The sequence below is a fragment of the Rhamphochromis sp. 'chilingali' genome (assembly GCF_963969265.1).
Source record: "Rhamphochromis sp. 'chilingali' genome assembly, chromosome: 10".
NCBI lineage: Eukaryota > Metazoa > Chordata > Actinopteri > Cichliformes > Cichlidae > Rhamphochromis > Rhamphochromis sp. 'chilingali'.
This window is the reverse complement of record NC_137937.1, coordinates 31,134,170-31,151,411: the sequence shown is the minus strand read 5'-3', so window position 1 is coordinate 31,151,411 and position 17,242 is coordinate 31,134,170. Positions and strand designations below refer to the sequence as shown.

General features: G+C 39.1%; 1 protein-coding gene across 1 annotated transcript; it reads left to right on the top strand.

Annotated features, from left to right (window-relative positions):
• The first annotated feature begins 685 nt into the window (after nucleotides 1–685).
• shoc1 (shortage in chiasmata 1) lies at nucleotides 686–15,699 on the top strand. Its single transcript, XM_080894752.1, has 28 exons — nucleotides 686–733; nucleotides 1,036–1,111; nucleotides 1,185–1,314; nucleotides 1,685–1,775; nucleotides 1,856–2,025; nucleotides 2,121–2,283; nucleotides 2,366–2,480; nucleotides 2,546–2,687; nucleotides 2,780–2,884; nucleotides 3,044–3,173; nucleotides 3,413–3,507; nucleotides 4,192–4,437; nucleotides 5,041–5,463; nucleotides 5,994–6,179; nucleotides 6,588–6,782; nucleotides 6,890–6,982; nucleotides 7,408–7,589; nucleotides 7,705–7,777; nucleotides 7,946–8,009; nucleotides 8,378–8,553; nucleotides 8,638–8,737; nucleotides 11,022–11,133; nucleotides 11,935–12,056; nucleotides 12,225–12,312; nucleotides 12,500–12,631; nucleotides 13,210–13,359; nucleotides 13,719–14,427; nucleotides 15,444–15,699. Coding segments are annotated over exons 1-28 (4,356 nt in total). The 5' UTR covers nucleotides 686–731; the 3' UTR covers nucleotides 15,530–15,699.
• Nucleotides 15,700–17,242: the final 1,543 nt, after the last annotated feature.

Here is a 17,242-nt window from a genome sequence, read left to right as displayed (position 1 = left end):
AAAATAATGAATAAATAGCTAAGAAATATGTATTACAGTGAGCTTTATTTATGGTTATCTGTGATTTAAGTGATTAAAATCAGTCCATAGTCAACATCTTAGTTGATGTTATCCGTGGTGGACTGGCTTTATACAGGAATAAATAATGTATGACTTTTAAATTTACCTTTTATTTTGTTCAGTCTATTGGGGAATTTAAAGGGGCGTTTTGACACATAAATGTGTGTTTCTGGCATAATGAGACCTGTAGGCACTGACCCAAACTGAAATCTGGTGACATCCTGACATAGAAATGCTTCGTCACCAAGAAGAAAGGAAGGACTCGTGGACCATTGTACTGCAGAAACGAGTTCCTTACCAGACCAAAAACATTTATTCTAGCGCCTCTGATGGCCTATGTTAGGTATTAACATTGCCATCCACACAACCACAGAAAAAAACGTTGGCCAGCGTCCATTAAATATTTGTGTCCATGGGTCTATAACTTCAGTGGAGGCCTTTCCAGGATTTACAAAGAGCTTGTTGGGGTCCCAGAAATATTTTAGGTTTTCTAATTTTTTTTAGGCAAATACTATCCAGATATTTTTTTTTTCAAAGGCTGATCCTAGCTTTACTGGTCATATGCCTCAGAGCGCATGCGTGACGGTTTCACCTTTTGGTGACCTGTTAATGCATCCTGAAAAAACAATCTTGGACACTACAGCCGCGCAACACTAAAACTTAATTGCATCATGTAAGTTTGCTGTTACTGAAACACACAGTGCTCTTATTTACTTTTTTTTGTCAGCTTTCCATATTTAAAGCTTTAAATTTAGAGTAAAAATGTGTAAAAAAAAAAAAAAAGTTACCTAGCTATAGTACGACACTTGCTAGCTAAGCAAGCTAATAAACTTGAAAGATTTCCACGTGAAAGTTATTTTTATCCGTTTACATAAATATATTTGTTTATAGCACGAGACATTAAGTTAGTTGGTGTGATGTAAGATACCGAGGTACAGACATGTTACCTGTAACTCCGCTTCTTTGTGTGCACAGGCCAGAAAAGGACAACTCTCCCCAGACTGAAGTCTTCCCTGCTATCAGATTTAAAGCTCTTGACTATGTTTTTGAGGTGAGCTTGTTCATTTTACCCGGAGTATTTCTCTAAAAGCTTGTTGTTCTGATTCTTTGTGTGTGTATTTCAGGCCAGCACCAGTCTGAAAGTCATGATGAACCTGCTGGCTCTGCCAACACCTTACCTGACAGGTGCCAGTGACCTGTATCCACATAGTGGAAAGCTGCTTGAAGACACCTACAGGAAACCGTGGGTCAGAGGTATTAAAAAAACAACAACTTAAGTTTGTAGAGCGGGGATGTAAGTGGACCAGACTAGTGAAAATCTCATTTCTGTTAGTGCAAAGAAGTTTGACTGCATATTTAATCCTAATATAAGAAAAAGATGTGCAACTTCAATAGTACATTTCAGTTTTTATATATGATAAAGAAATGCTGCCATAGTTAATGAAAGAAATCTGTCAGCATGACTCTTTGGGCTTTGTAATAAATCAACGTGTAAAATTACTAAAGTAATTTTGAAAGTACTTAAGCAATCATAAAAAACCAGTAATAGTGTGTTGATGATACAGGTAATCTTCACATGCCTGCCATATGAGTTAATTTGCTTATATATTTATTCCCTTGACAGGACAGGTGATCTCCACTTGCAGACTTAATGTCGGTGGCTCTGTCCTTGATAATCTGAGAGAAAAAAATCCACCAGTAAATTCAACAGAAAGGTTCTCCTGTTTAAAAACACAATCCATTCACTGAATTTTGTATTTGTGGAGAGATATCATAAATACTTGTTACTTTTCAGATTTGATGTGAAAGATGAGGTGGAGGTGATACCCAGCTCTAATCCTGACTCACTTCAGGATTTAGATGAAGATTTGTATGGTTCCCTTTTAAAAGACTCACAGACTGATGGTCCATGTCAGGAATCGTTTTTTAAGCAGACACCTGACGCGATCACGGATAAGAGTGAAGGTGAACCATTTCTGTATACTACAATAAAGTTGTAATTCTAATCTTCTTAAGGAAATCAGTTATGTTTAGTAAAACATGTTTGTGTTCTGTGAAAGACCTCTTCTTGCCAGAAGAGCTCATTCCAGTCGATCACCTGGCAGAGTTTAAGAGACATTTGCCTACACTGAGAGTCAAGTTGTCCAGATTGAGGATGCTTCCTGTAGCTGACCCGCTGCTGAGCTCATCAGGAAATTCCATCTCAGAAGACAACATGTTCAGGTGCATTTTAAAACCTGCAAATGAACAACCTTTGTGTGTTTATGGCCCCACTAACCATCATGTTAAACCTGTTGGATTGTAGCTGTTTCAAGCACTGTGCATCTTATGAAAAACCGGCAGATGTGGACACCACTAATGTTCAGACATGCGTAGACATTCAAGAGGAGTTTGTTAAACAGCCACTCACGAACGGAGAGGTAACTAATCCTTATAAACATGAGACTATTTGCTCAGTTTATTGTTAATAGTTTTTTCTCTGTAGTTGCTGCTGTTGCCTGCTGTAGTGGAGACTCTTCAGCTGAGCACAGAAAAGTTCACAAGGTTTTCAAACATCTACAGTCATGTGAATGTTTCCACTGAGCTGATGGACGAGGAGATTCCAGTCCTAGATGTGCTTCAAAAAGGTGACAAAGACCAAAATCCTTTAAGATGAAATAAAAAATATTTTTTTTAAACACTATTAAAAGATAAACTGATATATTTGACTTTTCTTCAGCTTCCCTTTCAAATCCTTCAGTGGATATTTCCAAGTTTGATGTACCAGATGAAGCCAGTGAAGAAACCAAGATGAATGGAGGCCTGATTGAGTCAGATTTTGCAGGTACAGAGAGCTTAGATAAAAACTGTAACTTGTTGGTTATACTTTTCATCCAATAATAGAGAAATATACAGAGGCTACATCAGGCACACCATGTCTCTTCGATTGTTTGAGGTGTCTAATTCTCTTTCAATGTAAGTTTTAGTTTACTGTGTCTTTAAGAATGTGCGGTGCTTCCCACTGAAATGGAGCTGGAGTTGACTCTCAACCCGACTCCCCTGAAAAGTCAAACTGACATCTGTCTGTCCACCTCTGAGCTCAAGAAGGAAGAGATGTCTCCTTGTTGCAGAATGTGAGTAATGTCAGGTTGAGCTGCTAACTAAACAGTTCTGATAGGTTTTTTTTGTTTGTTTGTTTACTTTCACTGATTTCACATTAACTGAACAAGCATGATGCACACATAGAGATGTCATCTGTAAGTCATCTGGATTAACATTCTTATAAACTGCTACAGCATGATGAGAAAATATGAGTGATTCCCATTTTATGGTAATTGGAGAAGCTTTTGAAACAATAATGATTTTCATCTAGATCTTTGGTGTCGCCGAGAGCTCAGAAAGAGATGAAGGCGGTGCTTTGGAAGGCAGAGAAGCACCTGAACTTTGTGGTCGGCTTTCTGTTGTCAGGTAATTTTGTAATTAAAGGAAGACTCCACAAATTTTCCACATTAAATACTCAACACTGATTAACAGTGGAAAAGTGCCAAAGCCTCCACTGGCTCTTTAGAAACCACTTTGTTCACTGTGACAGTTTTGCTAAAGTGACTTTGGGGGAATCAGCAGGGGGAACAAAAGCCATTAAGTTTAAATCATATGAGTACACATTTTGTTTTTATTATGCAAAATTTGGGGTGAATCTGCTGCAGCACTTCTGACTAAGAGGACTTTAAAACTCACTGAGGTGCTGCAGTGCTTTGGCATCAATAGTTAAAAGGCTGATGTTTTTGGAGACCACAAGATGTCACTGTGGCCCCAAAACATCTTGGTCTTCAACCACCCATCTACTTAAACATTTCTGATGGGTTTGCAGCTCTAAATGGAGTCTCAAATTGGATGTAGAGACTTAAAACGTAATGTATCACAATCTAGGGACAGGGGTTGACAAAATGTGACTGTTTACCATGCAGAGAAAGTCAATTCAAATGAATGTTGCTATCATGAAAACTCTGGGGTGCATGTTTTTGTGTCATGATTGGACTTAAAGTGAGATTTTTTTTGTTTTGTTTTTTTGTTTCTAATCTATCACATTTACAGACGTACTGAACACAGAAATCTCTGAACTGTGTCACTAAATTGCTGTATTTCCTACAGAGCCTCAAATGTATGAACCAGCTGTTGACTTCCAGCCTCTGTGGGAAGCCTTAAAAGTTATCAAACTAGAGAAAGAAAGTTTCATAAGCGCTGCTGACAAACTGCAGTCCGAGATGGAGACGGAAGTCCCGCAGTTATCTTTGTGCTGCTGCTGCGACTTCACAGAGAATATGAAGTCTGATCTTCCCTCCATCAGAGAGGAAACTGGAGAAGACTTAAGTAAACTGCCACCTGAACATGTGGAGGGTGAGTGTTTTTGGTTTTTAGATGTGCATGAGTCCATGTGTAGCTGTATTAAACATATGTAGATAATTAATTACTAAGCTATCGGTTTACTGACACTTTTCCGCATCCATTTCTTGGAAGCAGCAGTCTGAGTAGAGATACCCAGACTTCACTCTCCCCAGCCACCTCCTCCATCTCTTTCAAGGACACACCAAAATGTTCCCATCTAGCTGAGAGACGTAATGTCTCCACATGTACTGGGTCTGCTTGGGCATTTGCTGGCTAAACATGCCCGAAATATCTCATCTAGGTGGTATCCTGAAAGGATTCTATGCCAGAACCTCCTCTGCTTGCTCCTTTTGATGCAGAGCAGTAATCAGTCTCAGGTGGGGCTCAGACCCCTTTAGGAATTATCCACTCTGTGGTGGTTGGTGGTTTGCATGATAGTTTTTGTCCATCACTGTTTTTTGGCAGCTCACCTGGAGCTGGTTTAAATGCCGAAATGCCAGTCAAAACCAGGTTAATTGTTTCAGGTGTTTTGGGTTTTTTTTTAGTTGAAGTGCAAAAATTATTTATATTAAGTATCATCAGATCTCATCTATTTTCCTTCTATTCTGGTTTCAGTCGACTCCTTTCTATTGAGCACCACAGCTGAAACTCTTCTCCAAAAGAAACCCACTGATGATTCATCTCTGAATGCCTCCCAGATGCCTGCGTTCAACACAGTGAATAAAGATGTCAAACCAGCTCCTGTCACCACCAAATATGATATTGGTGGCAAGAAGTTTTCAGAAGTTGCAAGCTGGTCTTCAGCTCATGAAAAAGGCATCAGCAGACAAGGACATGACTGTCAGATGGAGCTGAGTGCAAAGATTTCTGAGGAGGCTGTCGCCTCCACACTGAATACTAGAGATGATGACAGAGGTTTGCTGTTGGCAAGAAATCCACCAGAGCTGGACCTTGACCCCCTGGCCACCTTCATGATGCTTAGGTCTCAGCAGATCGCTCCTGTTTCTGCATCACCTCAGAGCTCAGGCAGCACTGCAGGTACACTATGCTTACTATCTGTTCTTGCATAGTCTGAAGGTGATTTATGCTTTTGCAGCTTTATTTTCAAACATTGTTCTCTGAACTTAAGACCAGAATGTTTGTATCTATTATGTGAAAAATGTAAATGAAGTATTATAGTCAAAGTCTCCACAGGAAAACCGTGTGTAGCCACAGATCCCTACACTTCCCACAAAAGAAAACAAAACGCATCAATGCACTGTAAAGCTCTTAGATTCTTCATGTTAGATTCCTCAGTAATCATCATAATTTCTTCAGCTAATCTTTTAATCCCGATAAGTTTATAAACTTCTGCTCATCCAACTCACATAAAGAGGGCATTGTTTCTAAGAAGGCTCTAAAGCTCTCAGGTAAGCTGATTTTTTTTTTAATAGTTAAAAACCCTAACAGATCCAATAAATTTACCCTTGACCTGAACTTTCTTGCTATGACTCCAGATGTACGCCTGTAAAAACTAATGTAGCCTAATAAAAACATGTTTTACCTAAGCTCATCCTTTTATTTATCAGCACATGAGGTGAACCACCAAGCACTATTATCAGAGCTGCAGCCTTCTCCAGTGCAGAGTCAAACACTGGACGTGAGGCCAGGAAATTCAAACAGAGAGGAAGAACCTGCTAATCAGTGGATGGGTCAACTCAGTGGAAAATCACAGCAAAGACGGGACAGCAAAGTAGTTAAGATCAAACCTACAGGTGCGACACAAGTTATCAGAGTGAAGTAAAGTTACAAATATCCACACCTTACGTTCACATTTGAGTTTCAGTCAAGTAATTCCACACTTTTACAAATGTATCATTAGCAGCAATTTAATGGAGACCTGAAAGCCAGGCGCCTCCATAATTTTTTCATAGGGGTGGCCCTATTGGGGCTACTAAAAATATTGGGGTCACAGACCAAAAACAGAATTTCCAATATAGGTTACTTGAAAAATATGACAAAAAGAGACAGGTCTTGACAGGAGGGACCACATGGGGGGCCAGCAAAGTTTGGGAGTCAGGCTGCTTGACTGCATGTCTCATTGACCAGACTGTAGTAGGGTCTGTTTGGAAAGCATGGTGGTTCAGATGGTGTTTTAAATTAGTGTTTTAAACCCTGTGCAGACAGCCAGCAGCGAGCCTACTGTGAGCTGCTGGCCTTCGCTCAGCCTTGTCTGAGCTCTGCCAGACAGCTGGGGCTCAACTTCCCAGGGTGTGGAGACTTCAGCAGCCTGGCACCAGACCAAACTCACTTCCTTCTCAAACAACAGGAGAGGGCACTCTGCAGGGCCCCTGCACAGACTGCAGAACTGATCAAAGGTAGGAAATGCCATGTTAATGTTTTAATTTGCATGTTGTTGTATTAATGTATTAAACCTAGATTTGACAGAAGTAAATTATCTACTCCCTCTCCCACTGTGTTGCAGATCAGGAAGCGCTTTTCAACCTTGCAGCTCTGATTCATGTGCTGGTGACATTTAAGGAGCTGCTGCTGAAGTGCGACCTCAGTACGGGTTTGGGTGAGATGAACTACTGTCACACAAGCACCCAACCTTTAAAGTTTATTAAGTTAGTTCAAAATGCTGCAGTTGTAAAGGTGGGAAAAATCTAATTGTAATAAATTAAAAGTTCAAACAGTTAACTGAAAGTAAATTTTATAATTGTGCTATTTTTATTATAACGTAGTATGATATTGTTTTTACTTTCATATAAGTAACGACTTTGTCGAGCCAGTAGGAGAGAACCTGGGTAAGATACAGAAATATCCCCTGTAAATATTCTAAAACAGTACGATAGAAATTATGCAATCATGTGGGATCCCATCACTCAAAACTGGAAGCTGGAATTTCCAAAATCTTAACTTTAGTTTCAGTGTCTACACTGAGGTTTTAACCAAACAGATGCCATGTTGTGAGATTTTTAACCTGGTGTTCTTGGACAACAGAGTACCTGACAAAGGCAGCTAAGGGATGTGCAGAGCAGAGTCTGCAGCAGCTGCTGAAGAGGCTGCACATCATCCTCTACCTCACTCAGAAAAACCAGGAGTCCAGCCTCAAACTGCAGGAGCTCCAGCACCTGGTGGCTGAGTGGCTGAACAGCAGTAAAGGACAGAACAGCACAGATAAAGTCAGTATTGTGTAATCAATCATATACTTCTATAAGCTAAATATGATATTCGTTAAAGTCATAAATCCTTATGTGAAAAACACTTGATAAGAGTTGCTTATTTACCTTTGTGCAGATTCTTGTTATCGTATCAGTTCACTGTGATAGCAGCAGATCAACAATAATCAACAGCTTGAACCAGGTGACAGGTAAGCAGCTCACTGATCATTTCAGTCATTTCAGTCAAAGGTTATTAAACTAAAAAATATTCAAAGAAAAATTAAATGCTGCAAAACATGCAGAAATAAGACAAACAGGTGACTGTCATTGTGTCATAGAGTTAATTATATTTGTGGTTTTTTTTGTTGTTGTTTGAGGCGCAACTGCAGTTTGTCCAGAGCAGGACAAGATAAAGCTCAATGGTGCAAGTGTAGTCAGCAGGTAAAAGTGTATCATAATTCATTCATCTAGGCCTGTGTGATACATTGGTATATAGAGATATGAAGTCATATATAATTACATGATATTGTAGAGACACAATAAAGCTGTGCTTGAGGTCCCATCCCCTGCTTTCCAAGTTTTTTTTTTTTAATTAACATACATTCTTTATTTTATTTTATTGTTTCTGAAAGATTTGAAAAGCGTATTTTCAGTTTCAAATGGTAAATAATATCTATTTTATTATTTTATATTTTGGCAATAGCAAAATGTATACATCTCATAGCTATATTTTCAGATTAGGAGCCATTCATCACACTGTCTTGAGTATAAGTAAACACATTGTTGTCACACCTCTATCCTTTTTACAGCATGCATGATAGTGTGTGCGTGGTGGTGTATGAACAGGATATTGGCCCCGACTTCCCTTGGACCTGTTTCTCTCTAGTCGTGGAGTACGACCATCCGGGCCAGTCTCCATGGTCTGCAATCTGTAGGGAGAGGAGCATCAGCCACCTAACGTTCAACACCACCGTCTCTGATGCAGGTCAGCTGCCACCAAATTCCACGTATTCATATTATTGTTGATATGTTCGCTTAAATGCTTTTAAATGTGCTTGTTTCCCTAAAGAGAATATCTTGTGGTGCCTGGAGGACAACGTGCCGTATGTGTTGTTTGTGATGGAGGGACTTATTAACTATCCGCTGCTACTGCAAATGCTTGAGTCAGAGTGAGTTTTCCTCCTCATCCAGACAAGTAAAAACAACTGTGTTCAAGTATCGAGTATTATGACCAGCCTTTTGTCGAGAAGGGAAATTATTTTACTGCTATTGTTAAATAATTGTCATTATTACCATTGCATTAATAATAAAATCTGGAGTTTATATTGCATTCAGGGGTTAAACAGTGTCTCTTTCAGAAAGACTGAGTTGCAGGCTGACAGGAAGTTGTATGCAGAAGTGAAAGCAGATAGTTATTTTGAGCCGCAGGCTAAGACGAGGCTTTAACAATGTAACAGATAGCTTTAAGAAGGCCTTAAGCAGTTATGACTATTTTATACACAATGCATATCTGTGCTTATTAAAGAGTTGGAGCTCGGTCAATTAATTGGGGGTCGGAAGCTTTGTTCGGCGCGATGTTCGGACAATCTATTGTGCAAGTGACTTGGAGCCATAGAAGGAATTGCAATACATGCTTACAAAACACTTATATATCAGATCATTTTATATTAAGGTTTTAGTAGAGGTTCTTGGTTAAAACATTTATTTAGTAGAAGACATACACATAGTCTCAGTGAGCTTCTGGTCTGGTAAAAGGTCAGAAGTGCAACAGGTGAATTGAGAAAGAGCATTTGAGGACGAGACACAGACAGTAGGTGAAGAGGTGACACAAAGAGCATGTGAGGTCGTGACACACACACATAGAGTTAAATTTATTTAGAGGAACCGTCCTTGTTGTCTCGGCAAGAAAGAGGAACAATTCATTTTAAGATAAGAACGGAAAGTACCAAGCCATGAAAATAGAAGATGATTTTCTAGGTGAAAAGTCATGATGATGTTGATCTGATCTATGTATAAAATGTACCGGTGACGCATGAAGGGGCGTCAGTAAACAAACCCTGATGCTATAAAATATCTGTTCATGCTTTGATTAAGTCGAAGACTACTTCCTGTCTGCGTACAGAGTTGTCTTCCCACACGTGTGTTCATTAAAATCATCGTTTGACTTCACCCGGCCGGATCGGTGTGGTTATTCTTCGATCACCTCTTGTACCCTTCCTCAATACTGAATCTTAACACTTTACATCAGAATAATTTTTAAATGTTTTACATCTGAGTAGCTGAGATGAAAAAATAGTAAAAATAACTAACATCAGGTTACATATCACATAATCTAATATAAGAAGTTTTAATTTAAAGTTAAACAGAAAACTACAGCCAGATTTTAATAACAGTTAATGCAGAGTAGTATGTAAGCGCATGAATGAAAAAGGAACAGTGCATCATGGCAAAGCCCCATCAGCCTAAATCCATTGTAGGGTAATTAACCCTTTAAGACCTACCATAGAACCAAGTCCGCCAGAGCTTATCTTTATATTTTTACACGCAGTAGTGCCATTTTTGAGAGCATTTCAAGTTGCTATACATCAATACAACCGTTATAGCCCAAATTGTAATAATATGTATGCATTAAGTCCATAGTAACTACATAAATTGCAAAAAAATGCAATAAACTACAAAAAATTGAAAATTGTTTTTGGTTTTTTACATATATTTCTAGTTAAAGAAATTTAAGAGGTTTATCCCTCACAACTGTAAATACAAAAAAGTTGCACAAAATAGTTTCCAACAACAGGAAATTAAATTCATAGTCATAGTCAATTTTTATATACTGCAGGAAAAATGAAAATAAATATTATAATCCAAATTTTTGCAAAGCTATATGTGGAAGGAAACCATGACCCAGGGCAAGCTGATGGCATAAGATGTAAGTACAACTCCTCCGGTTTCATATGCAAAAAAAATTATTGCGGTAGCTTACGTGGTTCCGGTTCTACAGGGATTTAAAAATAGTTCAGCAAAACGGAACGTGCCTGCTCCAACCGGTTTTAAAGGGTTAAAGGAGGACTCAGAGTCACCTGATCAAGCCTATAACTATATGCTTTAAGCCTAATCTTGAAAGTAGGAGCTGGCCCCACGGAAAAATGAAGACTCTGCCTCCAATTGTACTTTTAAATATCCTTGTAAGTAAGCCTGCAGTCTGAGTGCTGTTGTAGTCATCACAGAGTTTACTCATATCATGGATGGAGGAAACTTATTTTCTAGTTCTGCTGTATCACTTTTGACATTTTAACAGATAATTATAACTCTGACAGCTAAAAATCAATCAATCATTATGCTGCCTCTGCCTTGGACTTTCCTGACCTTCAGACAGCATTTTTTTTAGCATTTTTACCTGACCTCCCAGTCCTGACGAGCACTGTTTGATCATTTGGTGAAACATGTCTGTCACAGGTTTAATGTGATGGTGCTGGAGAGGAGCCACTGTCCCTCCCTGAAGAGGCTCGGAGGGATCCACAATTACACTCTCATCACAGTGGATGAAAGCACCGCCATCGTAATTCAGGTATCAGGAAACACATAAACACTTCATCTTTGTGAGGAAACTTCACGTAATACGGTGGTAGCTGTAAATTTTAAAGCACATCTAATAACAGTAGACTCCACAAATGTGGGAAAGGAAACATTTTTCTTTACACATCTCAGGCTCTTCATGGTTTGTAAATGTCTGTGATAAAATAAAAATCCGATGTCTGACAGTGTTTTTAAGGGAACTGGTAACATGTGTTTCACTTAGGTATGGAAGCTTTTTTCTAATGCTGAAAAAAAATGTACATGGAATTTAAACTGGTAAGTTATTGTGATGAAATTTTTGAGATACTTAACTCAAAATTTTGAGTTTTTAAGTTGAAATTTCAACATGCATAACTCAAATTTTTGACTTACAGACAAAATCAGTGATAAAAGTGTGCTTCCATACTTAGTTTTATGGTTTCAGCTTTTTAAACATCTTGGTTTTAGCCAATTTGTTTTAGATCCCACTCTCACCACTTGACGACCATCTTGATACACTTCTGGGCAGTTATTTTGAAGCATTATGTAACTTTCATTTCAGTCCAATCAGTCCTCATAAAGACAATATACACAGTTAGACTTGTTATGGGGGCGGATTTCCTCTGCGTTTAGTCCCAATGCTCTAATGAGTCTCTTAAGTGAAAATGCTGACCAATAAACTCTGCAACTACTTAAAGAAAAACACACACTTTTTTGTGTGTGTGTGTGTGTGTGTGTGTGTGTGTGTGTGTGTGTGTGTGTGTGTGTGTGTGTGTGTGTGTGTGTGTGTGTGTGTGTGTGTGTGTGTGTGTAGGAGCAGGATGAACTATGTCAAGAGCGAGCCAGTGAGGGAGTGGTGATGAGGCTGACTGCTCTCTCTCTTCAGTACAGCTGCTGCTGGCTCATCCTTCATTGTCCAGAAGGTCAGGGAGGAAGGTGGGTGTCCACATATACTTAACCCTACACCCTCACTTGGAGAGTGTATTTAACTTTGAACCAAGTATTGACCCTAAAACCTGATGATTTTGTCTTCCAAAAGGGTCCTTATTTATCTCCCCTAAACAGTAGTAGTATATGAGAAGGCTTGATTTTGTGTGTGTGCAGATTTTCCAGTGAGGCCTTCAGCAACTTGGTGCTAGTCTATTCATCTCTGGTGCTATTGAGAATGAAGTCTGAGGATTTGGATGTGAAGGTAGAACATAAGTGGTGCCCCTCTCTGTAACAGATCATTATTATGATTATCATCTTCATTCAAGTCAAATTAATATCCTTTCAGGATATTGAAGACATTTCACCAATATTTTAAACAAAAAGACCAAAAGTAATAAAAAAGAATAAACAACAGTAGGATACAGGCATTTCTGTACATCGTCTTGCAGGTGCTGTTAGTGTCAGATGTATTGGAAATGGCAAAGTCCATCAGTCAGATCTGCTTCCACAGCCTGATGTCCAGTGACAGAGACCCTGTCAGCTTCTTGAACAGAGACTGGCTGACTGTGATGCCCTCACAGGTGAAACTCATATCCCCAAATCAAAGCTATTCATACAGAAAGGTCTAGAATAAATTGCACTGTTTTCAGTGATGAATTAAAGCAGTGTTTTGACTCTATTCTTAAGAGCATGTGGATACATTTTTTTTCTATGGTTAATTATAAGCTGGTCCAGTTGTAATCAAGAGGGATAACTGGACAGCATACAGTTAGAAAATACAGGTTCTGTGTAGATTTGTTTTTGTATTTCTGTAGTCACATTGCAGAAAACAGTGGTTGGAGACCAAGATATTTTATTATTAACTGTGATAATTAATACTGATAAATCAGGGGAAAATGCCATCTACATAGACAGAAATTCACAGTAAACAGAATTTTTTTTCATTAACTACTTATACTGAGAGACCAGTCAGGACCTCATAGGTTTGAAACAGAAATTATTCCATAAATGGTTGTGAAGTTTCAAAGAGACAAAAACTAAATGCACCTTTTACAACTGTCTTATGTCTGCTGTGTGATTTTATTTTTTTATGAATCAAAATCTATTACATGTCTTGTCATTGATTGCATTTCTTTTTTTTCCCATTTGCTTCCTCCAGGAAGAAGAATGTTTGTCACAGTTCCCTTGCATTAACCCCCTGGTTGGACAGCTGATGCTGAGCAGAGTGCCATCCTTTGAGTGGCTCCTGGGGGCCTCATTGTGTCAGCTGAAGGAGCTGCTTCCTGAGGTGCCACATAAAGTGCTAAAGGTGATCATCTGCTGTAAATATGTTTGTATTTGGAACACTTGTTTTACAAAAGCTTATTACTTTACACAGAAGTACAAATAAAAATAAACAGAGTTCCGGGCGCCGGTTTAGCTCAATGCGTTGAGCAGGTGACCATATGCCATACGGCTAAGAGCAGCCGACCCGGGTTTGAGTCCGACCCGCGGCCCTTTGCTGCATGTCTTCCCCTCTCTCTGCCCCCGCTTTCCTGTCCTTTCTTCACTGTGTCTATCAAATAAAGCTGAAAAAGTCCCCAAAATATTTAGAAAATAAATGCATAAAAAAACCGAGTTGTTAAGAAATTAAATTTGATTTTTTCCCTCCTTCTCTTCCGAGTTTAGCTCTTCAGTGACACGACCTCCCTGTATCCACTGGCAGCAGATCCAAAAGACCGTCAAACTTTGACCACTGAGACAAACCAACAAAGCAGCCCACAGACTCACACTGGGGATTATGAATGCATGAAGTCCCCCCATCCAGACCTTCTCTGTAGCAACCAGAACACCAGCTTCCTGTTCGAGATTCCACAGGAGAGCTTCTACCCAATATTCGAGGATGGCAACTCAGATTTCAAACTTGACCTGAGTGATACTTTTGGCAGTTCAGATGTTTGTTTCCAGGGAAGCTGGAACATCAATGATCCATGGAGAGAGGATGGGAAGATCTCTGGCTGGAGGAGCATAGCTGGAGCAGTGGGGAGGGTTGTTGAAAGATCAGTCAATGAGTGGACACGCAAGACTCCGGTAAACGATTACACCACTTCTTCACACCCTGCTGACAGCCCACTCAAACTGGACTCTACCTTCAGTTACAGTACCAACCTGCAGCAGCCAGCCAGCCCCCAAACGTCCACATACCCTACACTCTACAAGGACTTTAATCCTCCCAGTCAGCACATCACCTACAGTCTTAGCACACCTACAGGTATCCTGTGGGGTCATGATCACGTTGGGGGAGGGATGACATCACTTTCAGCCAACTACGGCTCCAGATGCTGGGCAGGACAGGAGAGGAAGAGGAACAGAGAGGCTGCAGGCTTGATTGGATCAGGTGAAAAATAGAAATAGAAGCTGTTCAGGTCTCTAGCACAATACTAGCTGTTGACACAACCTTTGATTCTATACTTACGTTGCCATGGTTCCCTGTAGTTTTTGTGGAAGATGTCTATGTCTGTAAATACTCATCAAAATCTCTCTGAGCAGCAGTAAAACTGAAAAGTGCAACACAAGTCGCAAATGGAGACCATTTGCCTTCAGAGTAAAAGTTGTTTCAAAAAGGTGGAGCTTTTACTTTGAAAGTGAATGTAGTTTGTATAGTTGACCATTCACAAGTTTACAATAGCAGGAAAATGCAACAAAGTATAAAGTACATTGTGCATTCTACACCATGGTCCTCAAACTTGCACAGAGAACAAACAACTTTTATTGTCTGGCATACTAACCTGAATTTTATGCTGGTGATGTGAGCTGAGTCACTTTTACTTCAAGAGTCAATAGTTTCCAAGCCTGAAAACAGCACATCAGGTGAGGAGCAAGACGAGGAGCATGCTCAGAATCTTTTTTTTTTTTAACCTTTTTTGTTGTTGTTGCTTTACAACTAAAGCAACAACAAAAAAAGTCCACTATATACAGAAAAACAAGACCCCTCTAAATCATGACAAACTATGGCAACGTTCATAATGCCGTGCTACTCCCGGTGAGACTGTCAGCGTGGAGTTCTGCTGTGACATCCCCAAGTCTCTGAGAATAAACATTCAGCAATTTTAACTTTCTCGATTTTCCTCCCAGGTCCTTTATCTACATCTTATAATTAAAAATTTAGTTGACTAGTCACACGAGAACCAGCAAACAAGTATAAGTGCGCATAACAGGAGTTGTGTTGGGTGATCTAATTTATAGATCCCATGTTCAGAGCTGCACGAGAAAATGATCCTGAACAGAGTTTGTGGTTGGAAATGCACATTATAGTCTCCTTTTTCTTATTTTGCAGGTAAACGTTTAGGTGCTAACATAGCCCATTTGTTCTTACTTTATTTTTTTTGTTGTTGTTTTTTTTTACATTTGCAGTGTTGTCACCATCGAAGAAGGGAAGGCTGAGCTATGAGAGGGTGCCCGGCAGAGGTGATGGACAGACGAGGCTTAGATTGTTTTAGAAAAGAATGGGAGAAGGAATAAAAAATATTAAAATGCATTAAAACATTAAAAGTTCAGTCATGGCATAGTTTGCGGTGGGGGGGTTTTCTTCTCAGATTACATTTTTAGTTTTTCACCTAAAAGTCTACATTTTAAATGTTTATAAGCAATTGTGATTTTCTGAATTCCTTTTTTGTCACCGAAAATACTGTTAATGTTTAAAAAAGGAGGAACAGTTAATTTTATTAAAGTTCAAAGCAATATCATATGATTTTTGTATTATTTCAATCTAAACTATTGTTTATTGTATAAATTTGTTTTGCACTTTTTCATATTATAGTATTAACTATTTTAAGCTGTTTTACAGGACACGCTGCTCCTTTTCTATTTATAATTATCTATTTGTAATTTATCAAAATTCAAAATTTGTTTGATGATTTTTTTGTAAGTGTCCCTGAAGTTTCCCAGGCTGGTATAGAAACAGACAATGATTAGTACTAATAACATGGTAGCATTTTAAATTGATTAACGCCTTAAATCTGCTTACAACTACATTATAATGTGTTATAAATGATTATATGTTTAAATACTGCTAAGTAACAAGGAGAAGGTGTTGGCAGGTTCTTCTTACAAAACAAGATTAAGCATAATTATAATTATCTGCACATGTTTGCTGTGCCCCCTCCCCATACTGAGCATGCTCAATTGAGGAAAAACAAATTGTGATTTATGGCTGGAGGAATGGGATGGAGGGTGTTTCCCAGTTAACCTGATAAAGTCTCTTTTTAGCAGCTCCAATGGCGGGGCTTCTTTTTTTATATATATAATTTAGTGAAGCAATCCCCTTATCGTGCTCTCTCAGCATGTGGAGAGAGTGCTTATCTTCACGAGCCAGCAGAGTGAAGCCAGCTCCCTCAGGAATGATCCCCAGACAAAGACGACCCCAGGGACATCGACTCCAAGCCTCCCTGCCTCTGGACAGCCATATCAAGCACTGACTACCACCATCAATAACCCACCACTTTCTTTTTTTTTTTTTAAATGTATCCCTCTCCCTACGTGTCCGTCTCCCTGGCTGCTGCCTGCTTAGAAGCAGTGGACAAACAAAGAGAGAAATGGTTTGTTTTTTTAATGGCACAGGAACAAAAGCAGTCAGCAGGGTGGTCAAAGGAGTCCCCCTATGAAGGCGAGGCAAACAGTAGCCTAATGGTGCAGTAATGGTCCCTGACTACACTGGAGCCCTGCACTGAATGGGACAGGAGATATATTGTGGGAAGGAGCAGGCTGTTTAAACCAAAGCATCCTTTAGTCTGGCTCCTATTTTGGCTTCAGCTGTAAAGGTCACACTGTTATCTTTAATCACAGCCTGCAATTAAGAGTCACCTGTGAGTTTTCTGTTTTAAAGAAGAGATGAAGCCCCAGCAGAAGCACCTTTATAGTTGGATAGTGATTACAGATAAGGTGGGGGGCTTTTGGGCACAAAAAGCAGCACCTCAAAATGCTGAGTAAAATGAAAATGACACAAGCGCCATGAAACAAATCAACAAATAATGATTCGCATGGTAAGAATAAAATTTTCTGAAGTATAAGTAATGTGTTGGTATTTGATAATCCAAATGTAGATTTATCTTGTAGTTTATCACCTGGTTCTAGTTTTAATATATAAGGTTTATTACATTTTCATTATATTCTGGGATTCCTGTTCTTAAAAAAAAAAAAACAACACAATCTAA